This window comes from Bubalus kerabau, chromosome 21 (genome assembly GCF_029407905.1).
Source record: "Bubalus kerabau isolate K-KA32 ecotype Philippines breed swamp buffalo chromosome 21, PCC_UOA_SB_1v2, whole genome shotgun sequence".
Taxonomy (NCBI): domain Eukaryota; kingdom Metazoa; phylum Chordata; class Mammalia; order Artiodactyla; family Bovidae; genus Bubalus; species Bubalus kerabau.
The window spans coordinates 22,614,480-22,635,780 of record NC_073644.1 but is presented as its reverse complement, the minus strand read 5'-3'; the positions used below and the strand labels follow the sequence as shown (position 1 = coordinate 22,635,780).

General features: G+C 51.7%; 1 protein-coding gene across 14 annotated transcripts in view; it reads right to left on the bottom strand.

Annotated features, from left to right (window-relative positions):
• CELF4 (CUGBP Elav-like family member 4) overlaps positions 1-20,719 on the bottom strand; it is a 312,555-nt gene extending 291,836 nt beyond the window's left edge. For all 14 annotated transcript variants that reach the window (XM_055559742.1, XM_055559744.1, XM_055559754.1 and 11 more), the window contains exon 1: positions 20,434-20,719. In XM_055559742.1, coding sequence (XP_055415717.1) covers positions 20,434-20,719 — 286 coding nt within the window. The remainder of the gene's footprint in view (positions 1-20,433) is intronic.
• Positions 20,720-21,301: the final 582 nt, after the last annotated feature.

The following is a 21,301-nucleotide window of genomic DNA, read 5'->3' as shown; positions in this document are numbered from 1 at the left end:
CTATGTATGTCTGTGTCTCTGTGTGTCTACGTGTCTGTGTGTGTCTGTGTGTTGATGTGTGTGTCTCTGTTTGTGTCTGTGTGTATGTGTGTGTCTCTGTGTATCAGTGCACCTGTGTGCACCTATGTCTGGATGAGTGTATCTGTGTGTGCTCCCACGTGTGTGAGTGTATGAGGGGAAAATGTGACAGTGTGAGGTGAGGACCCTTTTTTTTAACTGGTGGGGAAGTCATGGGGCTCTGGCAGTCACGCGGCAGTCTAAGGGGCTTTACGTCCAAGCATGTGGTCCTGGCTGTGGGGAGGTTGTCCCCCTGGGGAAGAAGGCTGTGTGCTGGGGGCCACGAGGCCAAGCATAGGACGTCAGGGGACGCTGGGAGGGTGCCCAGCTTTGAGGCAGGAGGGAGCGACAGTCTGGGCTGGGCACTGACCACGGGGCTGGGGGTCACCACAAGGCAGCTCTGGAGACCCCTGAGCTGTCCTCCAGCTGCAGAGTGTCTGTCCCATTTTCAGGGGATTCCGAGGTCTGGGGCGGAGGCCAGGATCCTCCTTTCTCATCAGACTTCCAGGGAATTTGGATACAGGTGATCTAGGAAAGGCTGGGCAGGGTCGAGGTCCAGCCTCGGCTGCGGGAAGACAAGGCAGGCTCACCCAAGGGTTCTGTGTGCCCGGGGGCCACCTGCCGTGGATGGTGCAGGAAAAGTCAGATGGCGACCCTGGATGTGAGTAGAGGGTTGTGCCCTTGGAGTCCAGTGTGGCGTCTGGAGTCCAGTTCCCTCCAGATGAGCCCAAGACTTTGGAGCCCGTGGGGGCAGCAAGGACAGTCTTCCTCCTGCCTGGCCTCAGAGCAAAGTGAGTTCATGCAGGGGCCAGGCTTAGGGAGAGCCTGCCCTTCCTGCCTGCACCCCAGGAGCTGGGCCACCCCAAGTGACCCAGAGATGAGGCGAAAGAACCGGGCCCGTGCAGCTAGATGCGAGGGCAGGGTTCAGGGACTCTGGGCTCCCGGACAGAGGGATGATCGGGGAGGACAGAGGGGCATTCAGCCAGGAGCACTTCCCGGGAGCCCCACCCTGGCCTCCTGCATGCTGTCCTTCCCTCAGGACTCACTGCTTCCTTCCTTCCCAGCACTGCCTCTGGCCTTGTTGGTGGGGTATGAGTGCCATCTGCTCCCACCCAGATGGAGGCAGTGGGGAGGGGACCCTGTCTCTTCACATAGCTGCGACCCCACCCCACCCCAGCTCCCTGTCAGTGTCTCTCTCTCTCTCACACACACACACACACACACACACACACACACGGCCCCACACTTTCAGCTATCTCCAGGAAGAGCTGGGTGCTCAGGGCTGTACCTGGGGAAGCTGTGGGCAGAATGTGAGAAAAACGCCACAGATGGCCCAGCCGTGCAGCCGCGAAAGCAGTGAGGTCTCGGGAGGACAGTTTCCTTTAGTGTCCCACCGCCTGAGGCTGCCCACACCACTCAGGTCGGGACCCTGCCTCCCCCTGACCTCCTCACTTGTCCCCCATACCCTGGCCAGAGGCCCCACAGAGATGTCCCCCGTGCACACTGGCAGAGAACTGCAGGAGTGCCCAGCCAGGGAGTTGGACCCACCTTTTCTGCCGTTTCTCACGTGCACTTAGTAGAAACTCTAGTCCTGGACTTATAATCTGTCACTTACAGACTGGTCCACCCGGGCCCGTTACAGCCCCCATATGCTCGTGTCCACTTGGCACATCCGAGCACGCATGTCCACGCGGCTCCTGGCCTGGGCCTCCCTTGCTGAGACTTCAGTGTGCTTACATGGAGGTGGTGTGCATACACGTATTTACACATACACACACACACACACCCTGTTCTCACAGTGGTTCCAGGGAAGGGCTCCAGATTCCAGGGCTCTGCTCAGACCCAGAGCCTCAGGATGGGAGCTGAGGTGCTCTGGGCGTGAGATCCCCTTGGGCTGAGAGAAAGGAGGGCCTCCTGGGCACAAGTCCCAGGATGGGGGAGCTTTGTGGCCATGCAGGAACAAGCTAGAGCGCTCGCTGCTCTCTTCCTTCCCTTTCCAGAGCCAGGGCAGAGACCTCAGCTCTCCACACCTGCCATACACACACACATGACCCACACAACATCAGCACATGGGCTACATGCACATAGGATGCAGCAAGGCCCAACACAAGGAGGTCACATGCATCCAGGTGGCACTCCTCCAACAGACACACCGCACGCCAGCAGCTGCCCACACCGCGGCCGTTCATAGCCGTCTCCACGGTCCCCAGAGCGGCCCACGGAGCCTCAACCCTGGCAGCCTGTCAGCACATTATGGTCACATGGAATGGGGCAACACACACACACACACACACACGGCCTCTGAGGGCAGCCCACAGCATCTCCTGTACAGCAGGTCTGGCCCAAGTCTGTTCATGGAAGAGAAGCCCCACCCCATTATTCTGGCAAAGTCTGTTTCCATATGCTTTGTTCATCCTCCAGGTGGTGAACATTTAGAGAACTCCTCAGGATTTTATCCTTGAGAAAACCATAAGTTTCCCATTCTCTGACGAGCTCCTTGTCATTGCTAACCCTTTACTCCATGGCGTGTGTGTATTCTTTTAATATCGATGCACAGGGCCACTTCGTCTGCCAAGCCTGGAACAAGTGTGGTTCCATAGAGCCATGAGAGCCCTGCAGGCCAGGAGCAGGCCTGGCTGGATAGCAGAGGGCTCTCTGTGGGAAGACACCCTCCCACGCTGCTCGGAGCCACAGAAGGGGCAGCCTGACTGCCGGCCTCCGGGACAGACCGGCTGTAACCTAGACCTGTTGTCTCGTCCCTTCCAATCTCTGTTTCCTGGAGGCGCCTCTTTGCTCACAAGCCTGGCTTTAGCTACATCTAGACCAGTCCAAGGCAGATGTACAGGGCTAGAGGAGCAGAGGGGTGTGGGGTCCTTGGAAGGTCTGCTCCAAACTTCTCCAGGACCTTTCTTGGTCTTGGTCAGATGAACAGAAGCTTGGCCGGGCGCCTGCAGGTGGACACGGAAGGGCACTGGCAGAGGGAGCGTTCTCAGCAAATGCCTTCTGTGGATTTGTTGATTTCTAATGAGGATTTGGCCTGGACTTTTGCGAGGCTCCTGGGCAGCACTGGCACTGGCGAGAGGACTTTTGGCCTTTGGCCTAATGTTGAGAGGTGAGCTGAGGGGTCAGTGGGCCCCCTCCCTGCCTGTGAGCTGGGCCCAGGGCAGCCCTTTCTCTAAACCACCTGCTCAAGAGGTATGAGGCTGAATTGTGTCTGTGGCCTTGTGGTTAATTAAGCCTTGTTGAGGTCTGGTGTTTTCGAGTGTGTGCCTCCGTGTGAGTGCATGCCTCTATGTCTGTGTGCATCTCTATGTGTGTCTGTGTGTCTCAGTGTGTTTCTATATGTGCATCTGAGAAATGTATTTATATATGTTGTTATATCTGTATTTTGGGGGGTGTGTACTCTGTGCTCAGTCACTCAGTTGTGTCTGACTCTTTGTGACCCCATGGACTGTGGCCCGCCAGGCACCTCTGTCAACAGGATTTTCTAGGCGAGAATACTGGACTGGTTGCCTTTCCCTTCTCCAGGGGATCCATATTCAAGTGTGTTCCTATTATGTCTGTGAGTGTATATTTCTCTCTGTGTGTATGTGTGTGTGTGTCAGTGTATATGTGTATCTGTAAGAGGGTGTGTTTGTGCGAGTTTCCTCTGTGTGTCTGTAATGTGTATGTGCACTTGTGTGTGTGCACGTGTTTTCAGAGCCTCTGTGAAAAATGGTGTGGAATGATTTAAGAAAACGTTAGCCTGTAATGTCACAGGGCTTCAGCATCCCCATCTGTAAAGTGACGGCGATGGGAGAGATGATTTTTTTTTATTTACTTCCATAAAGGGAGCTGCAGTCATGGAAATGAGGTGGGCTTGAGAATATGACAGATTTGGTTGCAAATCCTGGCTCCGTGTCTCCGTAGCGTGTAAGCTCCGTCGAGTTGCTGCTCTCCGAGCTTCCGTTCCCTTGGCATTCAAAGGGGCACCGTGACATCTCAGTCACAGTTTCGTCACGAGGATTGGATGAGATAAAATAAGCAAAAGTCCTATGTGTGTGCCACGTGGTAGGTCCTTTGTCAATAGTCCCTCCCGTCCATCCTTGGGCCCTGAGGTCAGCGCGAGCAGCCTATTTCTGACGGAGCAGGACTTTCGGAGCTCCCTGTGGCCTGATGCGGGTGCCGGCACTGAAGACATGACATTGAGTCTGGAGATTTTAACTTTCACACCTCACTTCCCCTCCTCTCAGCTCCTTCCAACCTCACAATGACCCTAAGAGGTGGGGTGAGCAGAGGTCACTGCCGTGATTCTAGAGAGGAGAGAGCTCTGAGCCGGGCATTCAGGCAGGGCGAGGACCAGGTGTCCAGCTCCATGTTTGGCGCACCAGCCACTTCTGCAGCGGGCAGTGTCCAGGGCCCCAAACACTGCCTGCTCCCAGGGGCCCCTCAGAGGATCGAGGCTCCCTTGCACTGTCAGGCCCAAAGCAAAGGAGACTTCTCAAGACCCCCAAAGCACACAGACCATCTACTGGACAGATTCAAAGAAGCAGCCTTTTGTACAGAATCAGAGGAGGTGGCTGGTGGCCGATTCCACCCTTTGGAGGAATTGTGAAGGAATCGTGCCTGGTCACTTGTTGAGTTGGCTCTGATCTGCCTGTAAGGAGCAGATGCCCCCTTCCCTCAAAGAGCTGATGGTGTGGGTGGCCAAGGCCAGATTCAACAGCTATGTCACCCACCTTATCTATAGGATTTGACTCTAAGTGATGCTTGCTGGTTTCCCCAAATCCAAACCACCCCAGAGCAGAGTGGTGTGGCCCCAAGGGCAGGGGAGCAGACGCCCCAGAGTTACTGAACAGACTCAATCTCCCAAGGAGATGCACTCAGTTGCACAGTTAACTTTGCACAGGTTGGTAGGGAAACAAACTAAACGGCCATTCCTTAAATCATTTGTTGCCCTTCGGCCAGCGGCAGCCCAGCAGGCCAGGCCCCAGGAATCCTCCTGCTTGGCCAGCAGCCAGGCCTCTGCCCCCTCTGGTTTGCCCAGGCCCCTTCCCTGGCTCACCAGCGCTTGTTCTGAGTCTGAGCCGCTCTGCTGAACCCTGGCAGGATTTGACCAGGTTGTAATTTTCCTTCATGATCCCTTTTTCATTTTTCTTTATAAAAAAGGTATCAACTGTACCTGATTGCAAGAGGGATGAAAGAAGTAATAGACAAGAAAGCACTTTACAGATTAAAATGCTATATAAATGGAAGGCATAGTAAAACATAAATGAAATATATAATTTAACATCCATGACACAGTCTATAAGATGCAAGGTCTGACTTTAAATGACCAAAACACCTTTGGTACATAGGTTATATAGGTACAGTAAATGGTAAGATATAGGACTTAATTTGGTATATAATGTGATTTAGAGTACATACTGTGATCCGTCGGATTATATAATACCTTATGACATATCACATTTCTAGCACAGAGGAAAGTAGAATTAAAATCAGTTGACATTAGGCTATTTCAGCATTCAAAACACCAGCCCCAGATTTGCGATTTTAACAGCTGAAGCTGGGATGGCGAAAACTAAAAATACAAACGGGGAAGACATCTCCATAGACCGGCAACATGGCCCACTGGGTGGGGGTCCGTGGGAAGGCAGAAACCCCAAGAATAGGTCTGGGGAGAGGGCCTCTTGGGAGGAGGTGGAGGAGGCCTGCTTGGCAGTGATTGTTCCTACTATTTATGAGGCCATATGAGGAGCTATAGGGCTTGCCGTGGCCCCCGAGTCTGCTGATTAGCTGGAGATTATATTGATGATGTAATAAAAATTCACTTTGTCTATTAAGTTTCACCAGGACAATCAGGAGAGATTAGATAAAAATCAGAGGAAATGAATAATAGAATGGAGGAGAAAAGCCATGAGCCTCCCTCCCTGCCATGGTTTCCGTGGGTCTCCCCTTTCCCTGCCCACAGCAGGGCCTGGGTCCAGAAGCCCCCAGCCCCGCACCCAGGCAAAGCTGAGCTGGCAGCGTCCCCAGGCTGGAGCTGGGCTGCTCTCCGGGAGGGACTTGGTGCTCCAGATACGGCGCTGGTTTAAGTTTACTGACTGTGTTTAATATTTGATTAGACCTCTGGCTTGGCAGCCTCCTGGGTGTGCAGGCCCTGCCGGGAGACAGGCAGGGTCTCGGCCCCTCCGCTGGCTGCTTCCTCTGGTCCTGTGGTGTGGGGGTGTGGGGACGTGGGGGTGGGGGGGCCCCATGTCCATGTCCTGGCCACGCGGTTTTAAGCCAGGCCGGTCCATGCCCGGGAGCAGCCAGCGGCCTCCAGGCCCCACAGTGTCTCTCTCTGGCTTGGCCCGTGCCAGAAATTCCCCCCTTAGGGATGTTTCTAAGGGTCATAGCCTGGGCTCTAAAAGGTCCCTGAACGAGGCACATGTCACCAGTGATGGTGACGCATTAAGGTCCATCAGCCGCTAGGGGTACATCTGCCTGGTTTGATTTGTCAGATCAGCAAGGGGCAGGACTTGGAAGGGACATGAAAGGGAGGTCATTTGGGTTGGGGACGGTTGTCCCCTGAGAGCCTGGGGCTTGGAGTTTGTCCCCTGGAGGGGCTTGGGGGAATGTAGAGGAGGCTGGGTGACAGTGACCTGGGAGGGCACTGGAAGACGGTGTCACTGACCTCCACGTCCCTGCAGGGAGCAGCCAGCCATGTACAGTTCCTCCAGCTCCCTGGCAGAGCCCAGTTCTGTTCCTTCCCCGAGAAGCCCCAGGGGTCGGGATGATGCCAGGGCCAAGCTCTGTGGAAGGCCTGAGAGAGGAGTCTCCCTCCTCAGAAGAGTGTGTCACAAACACAGCCGCGTTCAGGGCCCTGAGGGCCACCTTGTCTCTCCTTGCTTCTCTGGGCTGGGTTTTGTCTCCCAGAGAGGGAGGAGGCGCCCCGACTGCTCCTCTGCAGTAAATGGGCTGCCCGGGGAGCCTGGCGCCCTTACCCGGGTGTGCTGTCCACCCTGGGAGCGGCTCCTCCTGGAGTCTGCCAAGACTCCTCTGGCCACAAGACCAGCGTCCCCCCAGGAAACGCTGTCCTTGGCTTCCTCCCACTGCCTGGCTGCCTGCAGCCACTCCTGAGCTGGCCCCCCCTCCCCAAGACGAAGGGCAGGGGGCCGGGGGGAGAGTCTTACCTCCGGAACCCCCAGGTCACTAGTCGGGGCGTTCAGCTGAGTAAGCCTAGGGGGGACAGCCTGGACACCTGCCTGGGTGACAGGGAACATGGGCATGGGTGGAAATATTCCATGAGTAATTTCTCAGCCCAAGTGGACTGCTGTTGGGACAGCTGAAGAACACTGCTGCCCCAAAGCAGGCGAGGCCCGCCCTTGCAGGTCCCATGTGTCCCCAGCTCCCTCCCACGTATCTGCAACCCCCCCCCCAACTACACTTGCCCCCAACTCTTCTCCTCAGCCGGGCTGCTGGTGGGTCCAGATTTATTCAAAGTGAGACATTCCTGTATCCACCAGCCTGCGAATGAGACTTCACTGCAGTGGGACAAAACCGAAACATAATGGAACAAAATGAAACAAAACAAGCAGGCCGCCAGCGAGCCAACCTCCCCGCCCGACTCAGCCGCAGCATCCCAGCCTGGCTGTCCTCACCCTCTCTATCTGGGAGTCTGGGCTGAGCCCCGTGAGCAGGAGGCTGGCATCCCCATCTGATTTCTCCCCTGTGGAGGGCTTCTTTCGTTCCCCAAGCAGGACACCCACATTGGGTAGTCTTCTCTGTTTGTAGGTCTGCTGCTTCCTAACACACCCGGTTATTTCATGGTGGTGACGGCGGAGCCTCACCTTCCGGGGAGAGAACTTGACCCTCTGGACACCTGAGTCACATGTGAATCTGCCTCCTCTAGGGAGCCCTATTTCTGCTCCATCATCCCGGGTTCTTCCTGGTGTGGGGCATGGCATGGCTCCCCCACTGGAATGCCAAACTGTCTCTCTGCTTTGCAGAAGGCTGCCCCTGGCCCCAAGGTTGGGAGTGTGACCCGGCACTCCTCCTGGGGCTGGTCTGGGGTCATCATCCTAGCAGCCGACTGGAGCCGGTCCATGCCCCTCCCTGCTCCTGCCCCAGCAGGATCTTCTGCCAGCCTTAGGGGACCCTCTTCTCCTGGCTGTGGGGCCTCTGCTGAAGACCAGCCTGGTTCTGCTGACCCAGGTCAGAACACGCAAGAGTTACTGTTTGGCTGAGAAACTTGAGAAACTCAGGAGAAACACACCAAGGCTTTGGAGACAGCGTGAGTCATGGACAGGGGTCTCGCTCAGATGAAAGCGACTCTGGCCACCCCCTGCTCAGCTCCTTGGCCGCCACCTGGGCCCCTGATCCCATCTCCCCCACCCTCCCCCAGTCCAGCCGTCTGCCACTGTGACCTGGTCTGAGGAGTGGCTGCTCCCTGCCACCTCGGGCACACTTTCCCCACAGAGACACTGCCTGGTCATCTCTGCTGCACTCCTCTCTCTGGGGACCTGCTCCGGTCCTTCCAGCCCCAGCCCTCACCCTCTGCTCCTCATTCCAGTGGACTTTCAAAGCTGCCCAACACAATCACAACAGAATTGACTCACAAATAAATCTAATAATTTACTTATTGAAATCATCAAGACGAGAGCAAAGACGAGATCTTGGTTTTCCCAAAAAAGAATTTTAAAAAACTGCAAGAGAAAATGAGGCCTGACAAGAAGCCAGTGGTGGCTCTTGCTCCACCCTTGATGGGACTTCGGTTGGTGCCCTCAGGTCTCGGCTGGACCTGGCTGGTGGGGGAACTGAATGATCACTCACGAGTAGGTCCTGCGGCCGCGCCTGGATTGTCAGGAACACGGTCGAGTGTGCCTGTGATTTTTCTGGGGGGCATTTGTGGAAGCTGAGAGCTATAACAATTCAGAGCTGGACCCACATCAGACCCCAAAGTATGGAAAAGATTCTGGTGTCCCAGTATATGGAATGAAGAATAAAACCCATACTAAACCATATACGAATTATTCATGTTTGGAACGAAACAAAACACACACGCATACAGAACTACAGCATTTTCTGGATTTTCTGATTCTCCTCTTATTTCACGTCGGTGCTGTTTGACTGGTGCCCTTAGGCGCAGACTTAGGGTCCCATGAAGCCCACTCCTGCACGGGGCTCCCCCACATAAGAGGAAGCCTTCCTTGTCCTGTAGGGGTAAGGAGTGGGGTATGGGGCCGAGCTAGGACTGTGGCAGGAGCCGGTGTCTGGGCTTCCAGGGCCCGGCTTGAGAGTCGGAAGAGGGCAGGCGACCATTGGAGGAGTGGGGAGCCTTCCCACAAGCACAGTTTGGGGGCTCCTCCCCAAAGTAGGGAAAGTCCACAGGAGAAGCCCAGTTTCTGAGCTTCAGGCTGTTCTGCTTAGACTGAGGCCTTGGGGCCCAGGAGGTGGTAAGGCTCTGTGAGCGAAGGGGGGTGCCCTTGGGCAGTAGGACCCATCTTCCCCTAACATCTCTGTGGCCACATCTAGTGCCTAGTCTGGGCGGGGAAGGGAAGTGGTGGGCAAGGTGGAGATCTGAGAACTGTCCAAGGTAGCCGAGGCCAACGAGGCAAGGCTGTTAGCCCCGGGGGGCAGGGAGCGAGCAGAGACTGGCCAAAACCCTTGATCCCAGGGACTGTGTGTAAGCGCATGGCCAGACTCGGAGTGTGCTTGAGGCCAGGAGGGGGAGACAGGTGGCCTGTATGATGAGCCCAAGTGCTCCCATGCCAGCCACCCAAACCACTTCCTCTCCTTCCTCCTCATCAAAGGCATCTCCCCTGCACCTGCGCAGCTCTTTTCTTGTTATCCACCATCACCCAACTCGGGGACCAGGCCTCTAAGGCAGTCTCCCTTCCAGCTGCCTCCACAGGCTCTGGGAACAGAGAAAAGAAACGAGCCGAATTGTCAGCTCTGTTCTCTCTCTGCCAAGCCCCCAGCCACTGGAGCCTCTGCTGTCCACACCTTTCCCACCTGGTGCTGCCCAGGACAGCTGAGGAAGCCCACGCACTGTGTGACCTGGGCTCTGGCAGGAAGGCCGCAAGGGGCCAGGACAGACCTGCGGCGATTCCAAGGCCAGGGACGCACGGCCTTCCCTTTTCTTCCTGCTCACTGTGGTGAGCCCAGCAAGCAGGAGCCTTCTATAGTCCAGACCACTCCAACCCCACCGGCAACACTGGTGAAGCAAGACCTTAAGCCTCTGGCTCCTCTGGTCTCAAGAAGCCAGTCACAAGATTGATCTGCTTGGGTGCCTTTCTTCCTGGGACCCCCTAAGCTGCAAAGGGTGCACACTGACTTCCCCTAGGGGCCTACGTCCCCACCATGTACCTGGCGATGCGGCTCCAGGCTCACACCGCCCCTCAGAGATGGACCTCCTCACCCAGCAGGCTCAAGGATGCTCACTGTGCTCCATCCGGTGAGACCAAACCAAGCCAAGTATCGATTTGACAGAAAGATATGGATATGTTAGGTGGATAATGGTGAGGGGATCCTATTTCTTTCTTTTCCTGTTCAGAGAACACCTCTCCTCCACCTCACCCGGCTGGAAAGCAGAGGCCAGATGAAGGAAAGTGTGCTCGGCGGTCACCCAGGGACACCTCCATCTCCCTGGGCTCCTTCCAAGAGTTCAAGACCAGGGAGCTTCTGGGAGCAAGGTCCCCCTTTCCCACCATGGCAAACGCTCTCGACGTCTTCGCCTCTCCGTATATTCTTAGAATCAGTCAATATGATTAATTTTACATGGGCCTAATTTCCTGCTTTTGCCGCGGAGTCCTCCCAGCCTCGCCCATCAGCAGCGACATGATACAGTTTCTGGTTATATTGGTCAACCAAGATATTGATATTATTAATAATGGATATCTATATGCTGACCTTTGTCCACACAACTGAATCACTCTGGGCTGGCTGTCACATTTCTTTAAGAGGTATTGATAAGCCCATTACTGGAAGGGCATGTACAATCTTAGGTGTGTGATTTCACTCACCTTCAAGCATCTCCTGTGCAAATCTACCCTTGTGGGGTGAGCTGGTGTGGGTATAGTGCCATGTGCAAGAGGGAGCCTGCAGGTGTGTGCTTGTGTGGTGAGTGTATGTGTGTGTGGACATGCGTGTGTGAGTGTGCATGTGAATGTGTGTGTGTCTGACTTGAACACCGGCCCTTTTAGAGCTGATCAAATAGTCAATTAGAGCATTATAGGGAGGTAGCAGAATCAGAGAGTGCCTACAAATACACTGTGATGTAGTGTTTGATCTTTGGATGCCTCTTGTCTCCTAGGACTAGCGCAGGAGGCTTGGCTTTATAAGATATTATTAGGTTGATGCCTCGTTCTCTCGGTGTACCTGCCAGGCAAGAGGCAGCACTCACTGGGACCAGTCTGGCCAGAAGAAGCCATGGGGAGGTTCCCCAAGGGCCACGCTGCAAACTGGACTTTGAGGCCCTGCTGCTCCCAGCCTCGGTCTCTGAATCTGTGCAGTGGCGGCAATGCATCTGGCTTGCTTCAGGCCAGAGAGGGAGTTTGACTCAGCTCAGCCTCCCAGCCTTCTGCACGGAAATTCCCAATCATAGGGACGCTTGACACTCCTTAAGGCCTTGATGTTCCATACACACTGGGAGTGTGGCCTGTTGCCTACTAGAAGGTTGCCCTGGCAGAACGCATGTATCGTGTGCCCACGTGGTGTGCACAGAGGCACACAGATCTCATCACTAGTCTCTCCGTGACTGCTGTCATCTCTGTAACGGCTGCCATTCCTACGTGGGTGGACAGTGTGTCAGGGACAGTGCCTCCATCAAATCTGTCTACAGTGATCCATTCCTGTTTGGACCCAGACACACTCACTTGTCGGGAGAGCCCCCTCTCTTGCCCCTGTAAAGGGAAGCCAGCTAGCTAGAGAGATCTTTTGGATCCTCAGACATAGTGTATGAATAAACCAGACATGGATTAATTAGGTGTGACTGCATCATTAAATTAGAATAATGAACAAACAGCCACGTATGGCATTCAAATCTGCCTAGAACGACTCCAAAGGTTGCTTTCAAGTAAGTCACCTGTCAGTTTGCAGGTTTGGGGGACTCTGGAGAGTGAGGTTCCTGTCATACCTTGAGAAGTGGACTCTTTAGGCACCAGCTATTCCAGGCAAGGACCATCCTTCAATGGGCACCCAGATTCCACCACCACATCCAAACAATGGCTTGGTTCGATATAGCATCATCTATGCACGCTTTGGCTGTGAGCATTTCTCAGAGTGAAATATGACGGTAGCACAGGTGCTCAAGAGACAGGAGGGAGAAGTTAAGAGGTGTGGGCAGCGGATGTGAAATGTATCGATCCCGTAATATTTATGTGGATGTGCACATAGTTGCTTATGCACATGCCCCCCCACACAAACACTCACACACACATCTTTTCTTTTCTTTTGCATTTCCATAAAGTCTGTTCTTATTCTATTGACACTCCCTGTTTCAGCCAGATAGATCTGAAGATGAACTAAGTCCCAGTGGTGTAATTTTAGAAACAGCTGCGCAGCAGCGGCCCCACGCCCTGGGCGGGGGGGCAACACTCCTCTCCCTCCCCATCCTAGGACAGAGCGGCTATGCAGTAAGATGTGTTTGTCTTTAACAAAGAGGAAGAAGCAACAGCTCAGAGGAAAGGAAATGAGTAGGAAGGTCGCTTGCCTCACCTCAAGCAGTGGGATAGCCTCATGCAAGGGGGGCTTTGTTATAGCAAGATCTGTTAAGTAATCAGAAACCTTTGATCTGGAGCTGTTCTTAACAAAGGTGATAATTAATTAAAGCAGAGTGTATTGCACTAAAGTAACATTGCGGTCAGTTTATGCGCTGTCCCGAGTCGGCCTTCGGAAGTCTCCGTCAATTAAGCTCTTGTTGGAAGCCAGCTCATTATCAATTTTTTTCCCCCCTGAGCTTTGATCAATATTTTTGGCTGTTCCATCCTCACAGAAGCAGCACTGTGTCTGTCTCGGTGAGGGCACCGGTTTATTTACATCTTGCAGATAGCCACATAGGATTTGTTCCTGAGCTGAGCTGCTGGGAATCGCTTCGTTTGAGTGTCAGTCGGCTCAAGCTGGCGGGGAGATACAAGGGAGGATAAGGGAAACCAGAGGTGGAGCGCGCAGAGGGGAGCGGCCCCGTGAGTGCACGGTCCTGAGCGCATCCGCTTCTGCTCCCAGAGGGACTCAGAAAGGAGGGCAATCACCTTGGGGCTGCCCACCTGACTGCTTTGTTGGTTTCTGTGGGCAGAGCTGTGGCTTGGGCTTTACACCTATCCTGGGGCCACTGGAGATTGGATGAGTGGAGATGGTGGAAGCCCTTAGGACAAGCACATCAACTCTGGAAATTCGTCTGCCACTATTTCTACCCCATCATTGTCCTTTTGCCCTGACATCTTTCACCACACCCTCATGTCACCAAGTGGAGCATGGATCCTTCTCTCCAGGCCCACTGTGGGATTTCTGAGGGCATCTTTAGTAGCAAGGGGGGAAAAGAAAAGAGGGACACGGAAGAAGACGATAAAAGGGCCTCAACTGAGCTGGGGGCTCTGTTCCCCTCACCTAGGCTATTTGGGCAGGATTAGATGCTTTCTGTGATTCTTGAAGATGCGTGTATTTGAAGGGCTGCAGAAAAGGTGAAAGTAAAGGAAGAGAACATGTTTTCTTTGCAGAGAGCCCAAAAGGTGGGCCACCAGGTCCCTGCCACCTCTACATGCTTTCAAGTTAAATGCAGCCCCCTGCTTGCCAGGGCCTAGCTTGATTGGCATGGCCAAGTCCTGTGTGTGTGTGTGTGTGTGTGTTTGTGTGTGTGTGTGTGTGAGAGAGAGAGAGAGCACTACAAGAGGAAGGTAGGACTGGGATGCCAAGGGGCAGCAGGTGGGGTAAATAATGCAGTTGGTAGAAGAGCGGTGCCTGCAGGGAGCTGGGCTCTGTGGTTAGCCACTCAGATCTTGGATGGAAGGTCATTTCTAAAATGAGTCAATAAGTGAGCAGAAGTGGGCAAGCCTTTGAAGAGCAATGAGTGAGGGGAGATGAAATCTCTCCCCGACCTGGACATTTGGGTGGGGATATCAGGCTGATGAATAAGAGCACACCTCCACACTAGAACTTAGATCATGGATAGAGCCAAGCCATGAGTTCTGAGGTGGAGCATGCACAAAATCACAAGAACAGCGTTATTCTCTTTTCTCCATCAGCCATCTCCCTGACCACACATACAGCCTTGCAATGTGAAACTATCCCTAACATCATCTCCATGCCACTTGAATTCATCATGTCTTCCCTGCACGCACGCACACACACACACACACACTCACTCACTCACATTTACACCAACACCCACGCAGGCTGCAGCAACTTCCCTCCCCCAGACCTCCAGTACCCAGAGACACACACAGGTTTTCACACCCTCCAGCTCTTCTCTCAGCATGTCACATGGGATTTCCCTTCCAAGTTCAGAAGCTGCTGCAGTTTCAGCCACTGTAAACCAGTGCTCCCAGCTACTGGCTGGCATTTGGGCCTCCCAATTTTCAGTTTTCCTTTTTTCTGCCTATGATGTTGGAACTTAATTTCTATTGCCTCTTCCTCTCCTCTACGGAGTACTTGTTCCAGATCTTCACCAGTGGGATCCCTCTTAGGTCAGTTTGGAAACTGACCACCTTCTGGTGATGTGGAAGGCATGAGGTGTGCAGTGTTTTTCCCAAATCCATCAGAGGCAAGTGAGCCCAGCTGTTTTCTCAACCAAAGAGGTGGTGTCTTGGATATCTCCTCAGGCCTCACTCAGAAACTCCTCTCCCATCCTGGTCTATAAATTACAATAATGAGAATGATGATGATAATAATGACAGCGATGGCCTTTGCTCCAGTCACTGGAGTGCGCTGAGGTTGCTGAGTATTAGGAATGTCCCCTGAAAATAAGCTTCTGCAAAGCACTCTGAAAACTTTACAATACACAGAACGGAGGCGATGTTTGCATATCTGTGGCATGCATTTTTGTAATTGTTTTCCTTTGGGTTGTTTTTAAGCTATGACTTCATTCAAGAAAAGCTTTTCTTTTTGTTTTATTTTGGTTTTTTGTTTGAGAAGCCACAAACATCAGCCAACTGGAGCAGGTGGAGAGAGTGAAAGTATGCCAAGGGGGTTCTTTCAACCCAATCTAGAATTCCCATTAAAGCTGAGTGGGGTGGGGGGGGAAGTGTTAATATCTCCCTGTTGAATTGCAGTAAAATCTAGGCCAGCCCTGGTTCCCACATGTGTGGGATGCGCTTACTCATGCTTGCACATGGATGCATATACATGCACATGTGCAGATTAATTTATTTCTGTGTGTGCATGTGTGTGTGCACACACGTGTGTTGATTCTCAGGAAGTCTGATAAATGAAATCATGCACAACCAGCAAATAACCACCAGCATCTTAAGTAAACTAATCATTTCCCAATAGTTTTTTTCTTTACTCCTAAATAGAATACTTATCAACATCTGGAATTTGGAGGTTTTTAAAATAGGGGCTGTGGTTTAGATTTATTTTAACTTTGCGATGATTACTATTGGTACTTTTCTTTAGTGAAACATTTTTTTAAATGTTTTTCTTCTTTTTTTATTACAGTGTTCTCATTTTCCATCTCTTTCTCACAAGGCAAATCTTTCTTTTAAAAGCTAGATGTGTGTGACCAGCCACTCTGCCAGTGTCTTTCCCTGGACAGAACAGAATTTTTATTTTTCCAAAGTGTTTTTTTTTTTAAGTTCATCTTAATTGAGCTGATGACCATGCTGATACTTTGGCTTCCCTGTGTCTTAGACTCATTTGAAAACAGAAATCAGATAGAACCTCACTGGCTTTAATTCACCTACCTCGGGAAAAAAACAACAACGAGCTCTCTTAGCTAAAGTCAAGCAGCCGAAACTCAATGATTTTGTTACGTCTTACACAAAACTACAAGACATAATTTTATGAAGCTGGTCACAAATCACCCAAACATAATCATAACCCTTGCCCTTTCCCTTTTTCCCAGTTGCACTCCAAATCAAGGGGCTTGAGGAATTTCCTACTCAGATACCATTGAAATGAGAGGTTGTGAATCTGACGATGAGTATATTTCAAAATGATATACTCTCCGGAGCTCAATTCACAGAAGGTTCCATTACTCTGTCCCCACCCTCCCTCTGGATATAGTATGAAAGTATGAGGGGCTGAAGTCTCTGAAGCTGTGGTTCCCGCACTGGAAGCCCCTGGGGCTGCTAGTAGAGTATATTTTCCTCCATGCAGTTGAGGAAAATCTCAATGCAGAAGGGTTATCCAGGCCACAGATCTGTTCTGACTGGTTAACAAGAGGGACTGTGATGAGGACTTGGCTGTTTAGATTAAAATGCATCGCCGGCTCTGGGAACAAGCACACATCAGTAGTAAAGGCCGTTTAAACCTTTGGGGACAGCCTTATGTTTAGATTACATTAATTCATAAATATTATACTAAATACCACTTAAATTGGACTTAAATGACTTCAAAGATAATGCATTATAATATGGCTATCCAGAGAGCACTAGTCTTTATGTCTCCCAGTAACTCAGTCTTTGCTGCCTCCTATCCTGCTAGACAAGACCAAAGTTATGAATGGATTGTGGCTTGTTCATGTGTGATCCACTAACTGCATGTGTGTGTGTTAACGGTCATGACTATGTGTGCATATGTATTTTCAGTCCTGCTTCTCTTCTCCAGGAAATACAAGGAAAAAAAGAGAAATAAATAAAAAGTGAGTGAGGGAAAGAATTAGACTAGTGGGTGACCTGTTTCTTCCTCCAAAGGAGAAAATTTCTACAGGAAGAGGCAACATTGGTCCTCAGCTCACTTTTGCTGCTACCCTGGGAGTTTACCTCTCTCTTCTTTAATCAATAGCACAATGTCTTTCTCTTTGGAGCCTGGAAAAACAATCTTTCTCAAAGTGCTTCTAACAGGGGAGAAAAGGAGACTCTGAGTTGGCTGGGAGAGTTTGCATTAAACTGGATTGTCTTTCCTAGGTGTTGTTTCTTCAGATTGTTCTGGGCTTTTTTTCTTCCTTTCTCTCTCTGCCTGGCACCCAGATCTCCCTTTGCCCATTTGCTTTCTGGTCTCCATGGGGTGAATTTACCTTTACAGTAATCACCGCAGTCCACAACTGCTATTTGCTGCCTCCCCAGCCCAACAGCCTTTCTCTGATACGGCTGAGTTTGCTCCACAACACCCACCTACTCCCTCCTCCAGACTCCCAATTTGACTGGAGTAATTGCCTTTTAAGGTTCACTCTACGCATGGCAGGTATTCCATTAACCCTTAGAACTCTTTCCTTCTTTAGTTACCAGAGATGGCAGGTAGCCAACAAATGGATACCCACCTGAAATCTCATGCACTTAATTTAATTTTTACTTATTTTCTTCTTCTTCTCTTAACCAGTAATAGGCTTATTCCATCCACACTGGAGGCCGGTATCCTATCATGTCTCTCAATTTTATCCCAGTCTGATTCATTAGAAGTTAGAAATTCAAGCAGGGGAAAGAAAAAGCCACAAATATACTCTGAAACCAGGCTTAACAAAGGCACGTTTCTATCTCTAGCCTCATGTTATAATTCAGAATTGGGGGAAATCTAGAAGCCAAATGCAACCCTCATTCTTCAAGCCTCATCATGTTTTTTGACTTAACAGTAATTAATCACCAATGGCAAGCGAGTAATTTTTTAAGGTGGCCGGAGGCTTATTTTATCAGGATTAGCTAATAAATCAGGCTGTATCACTGAAGGAGGAGTTCAAACTCTTCTAGGACTGAATAAACCAGCCCTTGGAAACTGTCTCATTTATTCAGCTCTCTCCAAGCTTCCAGGCACTGTTAGGGACATTGTGGCCCAACCTTGCCTATAAAAATCCAAAGGATGGAGAGGCAGGAAGTTTCATAGGGGAAAATATACACTCAGGCTCTGAAGGGTGAGCTTCGACAACGAGGCACCCAGAGCCAAAGGGCCTGCCTGCCCCTGACTGAGCCAGTTTAGGGGAGGAATTATTTAGAAAATGAAGTTTTGCTTGTCCTAGGAATTCTGCCCAGATATGTGTATGTGTATATATATATATGATGTGTTACATATGATACCACTATATCTTAACCTTCTCTGCCTTCCTGATGCAAATAATGATAATTCTACGTCTTTACTATAATACAAGGGAGCCCCCCAAACCATCAGAAACAGAGTGATGATACCAGTGGGGGGTCTTGAGAAAAAACCAAGGAATATTGTTTAAGATTATCTTCATTTAAAATAAAGAAGCAAAGAAAGTGCTCCAACCCAGATCTCATAGGAAGCTCAGTTCTTCACAACTGTCTTTTTGCCTCTAGTGGATTTTGATTTTTTTAAACTTTAAAATCTCAAATCCCCACAAGAACCTATCATTAAGATGGACAAAGAATTTCCATACCTCTGCTTTTTAATTTTCATTATTGCTATTTTAAAATCTGGGGACGTATTAAAATGACAAAGGTTTGATACAAACCTTGATTAGCTTCTAGGGAGCTTGATTGGAAAGGGAAAAACTACAGAGATATGGTTGTCTTGAGAGGGAGGGTGATAAAAGGGGAAACAAATATTATTTCGAAGACTGCCTCCCCATTCCACCTTTCCAGTTTCTCTTCTGAACAGACAGACATTTTCTCCATATTGAATAAAGGTTGGTTTCTCCTTCCATTACAGCCCCCACCCTCACCCCACCCCAACAAACCCAGTATATTTCCATTCTGCTGTGTTTTTGTGCTACTCAACATGCCATTAACTTTAAGATTTACTCCTCAGCAGGCAAGCTGGAAGATGCTAAAGCCAATAAAAACTGCTCTCTGGGACTCCAACTATGAAGAGTTTGGAGCTCTGCTTAGTATTCGGATGAAGGGAGGGCTGGAGAAGGAGGGAGGTTGTGATAGTGAAAACCACTGCTGCTCAGAGAACCAGACAGCTCCGCACTCTGCACCTAATGTGCCGGAGGATCAGCTCTGCTCATAGCCCATTTGTGGCCAAGGATGAGGCTGCTCTCTGTGTGTGGGTGGGTGTGCGTGTGCGTGTGTGTGTTTTCATCTTTAAAACCACCAGCTCTATACACAGCATCTTCAGCAGCTCTCCCCACTACTGTTTATTAAAAACGGAACGTCCATACACATCCCTTACAACTTCCTTAGCCTGGTGCTCCCTCTCTGCCTGACGATCAATCTCTCTCAGAAAGCATTTAACTTGCCCACACAGCTCCAGCCCCGATTAATTCCCGCTGCACATCCTATACATTACGGTTAGGGAGCAAGCACTGGGCTAATTTCGTCACCCACCAGCCACCCACACACGTTCTACAACTGAACACGTTTGGGGCTCTGCCTTAAAGATAATAAAACAAGGAGAAAACAGACAGGCTGCAGACAATTCCCATGACCACTTTCCTAAAAAGTTGCTGGGTTTTAATTCTTTGATCATTCTGATTCCCCCTCCTCCAAGTACTCACTAGCAATGATTGCTTCAAGGGAGAGAAATAATGTACTATAAACGTCTCTGCACGGTGAGTTTGGGATAATTTAGGATACACCCTCCAAAATGCCTATCTTTCACACACACATTTTTTCCCGAAGCCCTGCCTGCTTTCTTGAGGAGGGGATCATTCAGGCTTCTCTGACCCCCCACTCTACCAGGGGATGGCTGGTTCCTTGCTAATTCTTGCCTTAGGTTTTGTCCCTCTTTCCTTCAAACAACCAACCCCCCACCCCCTCCTCCACCACTCAAACCACAACCGGATTATTCAGGCACACGGCTCGACAGGGAGAGTTTACTGTCAAATTGATAGCGAAATAAAAATATCTCTTTGAATTTGTCACCTCTTTTTTTTTTAGACGGCTGCGCTCCCTGCTACTCTGGCCCGGAGCGAAGGAGAAGACCATCTCCTGTTAGCATTTTCAGCACCACGGCGATGGACAGCACCCTTGGTCCCCGGCCGGCTGGAGAGCCCGCCAGTCCGCTCAGCGTCCCGGGCTCGGCCGGCACAGCCGTCCCCATCCCAATCTTTCAAGTCGCTGGACCCAAAAAGCCAAGCCCCGATTTCTCTCGATCCTCTCTTTCTCTTCTTCTGCTCCCGCTTCTCCCCTCACGAAACCGCGTCTATCAGCTTCTTGCCCAAAATTCAGCCTTGCCCCGGCGAGCAGCTGCCCCATGCACCCTAGTCCCGGTCTCCGCTGCCCGAGCGCCTCCCTCCTCGGCGTCCGCCGGAGGCTCCCTCTCGCGCCGTCTCCCGCTCGCTCGCTCGCTCGCTCGTCGCCGGCCGCCCGACCCGCCCGCCCGCTCCTTCTCCCCGGCAAAGTTGGGAGGGAAAGGTGCACTCACCTTTGTGCATGCCTGTGAACCTGTCCTTCAGAACCGTCAGCTCGTAGATCTTGCCGAACTCCTCGAAGAGGGGCTTGAGGTCCTTCTCGTCCAGGTTGCGGGGGATCTGCCCAATGAACAGCTTGATGGCATCGTGGTCCTTCATGGGAATGGTCGACGGGTTCCCCGGGCTGTGGCTTAATCCGTTCATGTGCCCGGCGCTGCCCGGGCTGCTGCCGAGCCCGCTGGTACTGAGGCTCGCGTTGTCAGCCTGTCCGTTTGCTAACGTGGCCATCTTTATATACATAGAGAAAATCTTCTTTCCTTTTATTCTTTCTCGCTCGCACTCTCTCGCTCCTCTCCCTCGCAAGCTCGCTCGCGCTCTCACACGCACACGCACACACACACTCGGGTTCTCTCCCCCTCGGTTGCTCTACACCTCGCTCTGCGCTCGCTCTCTGCTCTCTCTCTCTCTTTCTCCTCTCTTCTCTCGCTCGCGCTCGCGCTCTCTCTCCTCTCCCCCCTCTCTCCCTCCCTCTCTTCTCTCTCTCTCTCTTTCTCTCTCTCTCTCTCTTTCGGTCTGATCTGATTTTTTTTTTTTTTAATTTTTTTTTTTTTTTTTTTTTTACATTGAACAGACAGGATCTCTGTCCTTTCCGTTTAAACAGGCTGGACCGGTTCAAGTTCGCAGTCAGACCAGGGGTGGGGGCGGCGAGTGTGCGAGCGCGGTAGAGGGGGGCGCGGGGCCCGGAGAGGGTGAGATGCGGCGGGCGTGGGTGGGGGGGGCCCCGCGCGGCGGGCGGCGGCTGGGAGCCGGGCGGCGTGGGGCGGCGCCGGTCCCCCGCGCCTCCCCCGTCGGCGGCCCCGGCGAGCGGCGGTGGTACAGTCC